The 2,726-nt window shown below is 42.5% G+C and overlaps 1 protein-coding gene across 1 annotated transcript in view; it reads right to left on the bottom strand.

The window, feature by feature from the left end:
- Positions 1-281: 281 nt before the first annotated feature.
- LOC119179240 (lithocholate 6-beta-hydroxylase) overlaps positions 282-2,726 on the bottom strand; it is a 40,969-nt gene continuing 38,524 nt past the window's right edge. Inside the window, exons 13-14 of the mRNA XM_075869110.1 lie at positions 2,052-2,214; positions 282-390 (exon numbers count right to left, since the gene is read on the bottom strand). Coding sequence (XP_075725225.1) covers positions 301-390; positions 2,052-2,214 — 253 coding nt within the window. The 3' untranslated portion in view covers positions 282-300. The remainder of the gene's footprint in view (positions 391-2,051; positions 2,215-2,726) is intronic.

Below are 2,726 nucleotides of genomic sequence, written 5' to 3'. Positions count from 1 at the left end.
TGTCAATCATGGGTAAATAAACGCGTGCTTGTTAACAAGCTGTCTCGAGTACCATCTATGTACCGGGTCGGGGAGTCAGCGAACGTGACGATAGTGTCTTTGTGTGCAACGGCAGTGGAGAGCGTCACCCTTATTGGTCGCTTCGTAGGGTAAAACTTCAGCGAACCTACTTTCGCACGTTATTGTGTTTCTTTAAGGTATTGTGTTGTTTCAATCAGTAATAATGAAGGTAGTGTACTTTTCAGTCTCTTTGAGTGCAAAAGAAAGCAAATGAAAACAGGTTGACTAGAAAATGCAGCTTTATTTGACGCCGTACAACTTGTGCAACTGAATCCAAACTGGCTCCTTTGGAGCCAACAAAAATGCGTACGTGAAGAGTTCCATATCAGGCTGAAATAACGAAAAGAGGTGCAATGATGATCGTAATATTGAAGTGGTATCAATTAGTAGGCGTAAATGCACAAACGGACACTGATTGGCTGCAGTGAACAATTCCTGAATGCTACGGAACTGGTTATCCTTATCGGTGCTAGACGTCTTCATTGCCTTCAGCTTGGTCAAAAGAGTGATTCGCTTTTGAGCAATTGCTCGGACATTTATTTCGCGTGTTGTCAGTAGGCTGCAAATTAAACTTTGGGGGTTTAACTTCCAAACATTTCAGGGGTTTTACGTCCCATGGTTATGACGGAAGCCATGGTGTAGGGCTCCAGAAAGTCTGACTGGCTCATGTTCCTTTTGGCTGTCACAGCGATTTACATGGTTCCGATATCAACGCTAGCTACTACAGCAACCACAGGCATTTATAACAAAGATCACGTTAAATAATCAGTAGATAATCATAGACGTTAATCACCAGAATGCAGGTGATTGACTTAGCGTTAATGTGAATCAATAATGAATATTTACTTATCAACTATAGTCACTAGGATGCAGATAAATTACTAAACATCAACATGGAGTCATTTAAAAAAAAACGATGCTATAGCTGTCGACCAATTGATGTTGTATGAGCTCTGTTACATCAATGTACTCTGTAAGTAGGCGTTTTACTTTCGTGTTATACCGATTCCTATGATGGAGGGATCAACCATAATCCTTGAAATGCCAAAGCGACAAGGCAGGAAGTGTTCCGATCGTACGAAGCTCTCCAATTTTTCTCATTGAACCCAACCGATGCAACAGCACTTATGCGTTGAGGACAAAAGAGAAGGTATTGATCGGTGTTAATTTCTTTGTTCGACTTGATCCCATGACACCAAGTGACGCTGAAGCTAAAGACGGCATTAGAGGCATTATCTGTACAATACTAATATAGAATAGTAATTATGCCATAAACGGCAAGGAATTAAACTGGATGAAACGTCAACTTGCCTCAAGCGGAGAGCGAACCTACAGTCTTCGGAAACGCCTCCGATGCTTTAACTTTCGGGCTACGGCATTGGTCGCTCTCGCATCCACTTTACTGTGTGTTTGTGTTTGTGTAATCCTCGTAGTGATAGCCAGCACTGCTCGCAGCCACAGCGCCCAGTGTAAAATTTCGTTGGGAATTGTCATCACGGAGCACGTGATGTCATTACGACGTTGACGCTGGCCAATAAACCTGGCAAATCGCCTGAGCCATTAGGTGTTGCTAAACGAGTCACACGCTATGAGTGAATGAATGAGCTGAATTGATTGAGAATTTGTTGTTTTTTCCTTGATAAAAGGTAATAAAACCAACACACAGTAAAGATAGGGAAGGTATAGGGGACACCAATGGAGTGTCTTAACTCTAGCTCAGCTTATGTTTGGGAGCTCCTTTTTTGTTAGACACAATATTTGAGGCCAATAAGTCCTCGTTAGTTTTATAAACATTCGTTCTCATTATTATTGTCTCTGGTATAGTAACAATGACGAAAGTGAAAAGGTATTAAAGTGTATAAGCAATTACTGATGAGTCCTTTTGAGAAGATTGGAACCATAGTATTCAGTGAACTAATGTTCACTTCCGGTTGTTCGTTGGGTGATCTATTATAAAAAAGTGAATAAAATATGCGAAAAATGAGCCTCACCTTTTGACTGGGGCCGTGAGTTATCCGAAATCGACGCAACACCTGCGATGTGACTGAGGCCATTTCTAGGAGGGCCAAACGCTGGCCGACGCATATGCGAACCCCAAGACCAAACGGCTGATACACGCCGGGCTTGATGTGATGCTTGTTCTCAGGGCTGAACCTGGGAATAGAATGGGGCAACAGAACAGAAGAAAAAGAAATTGGTCGCCATGCTGACCTGCGAACGTCGATGCCCAGATAAGCTGTATCAGGCCAGACACCACACATGCTGACATTGATTGATTTATATGTGAGATTTAACGCCCCAAAAGCACCATATAATTATGAGAGACGCCGTAGTGAAGGGCTCCGGAAATTTCGACCACCTGGGGTTCTTTATCGTGTACCCGAATCTCCGTATACAGATATGGGGATGAGGGAGTATGATTCATTATCATGTTGGATAATGGCAGTTACAGTGGCATTTTGGGCACTGTTGTAGACCGGGACAAGTTTTACCAAAACAAGTTTGTTCCTTTTTCTGGCTTTGTATTTGCGCTGTTTTTCTGGTGTCCTTTATTTCCATGGTCTATAGCAGTCTTAAAGTGAACTGGAGTTGCTGGATAGGTCTTTCTTTTGCGTATGAAAGAGGGAAACACGTACAGGGACAGGGAAGAACCGTTTGATGTTATT

Source organism: Rhipicephalus microplus, chromosome 7, assembly GCF_043290135.1.
Source record: "Rhipicephalus microplus isolate Deutch F79 chromosome 7, USDA_Rmic, whole genome shotgun sequence".
Taxonomy (NCBI): Eukaryota; Metazoa; Arthropoda; class Arachnida; order Ixodida; family Ixodidae; genus Rhipicephalus; species Rhipicephalus microplus.
The sequence above is the reverse complement of the archived record's forward strand: the minus strand, read 5'-3'. Positions and strand labels throughout refer to the sequence as shown.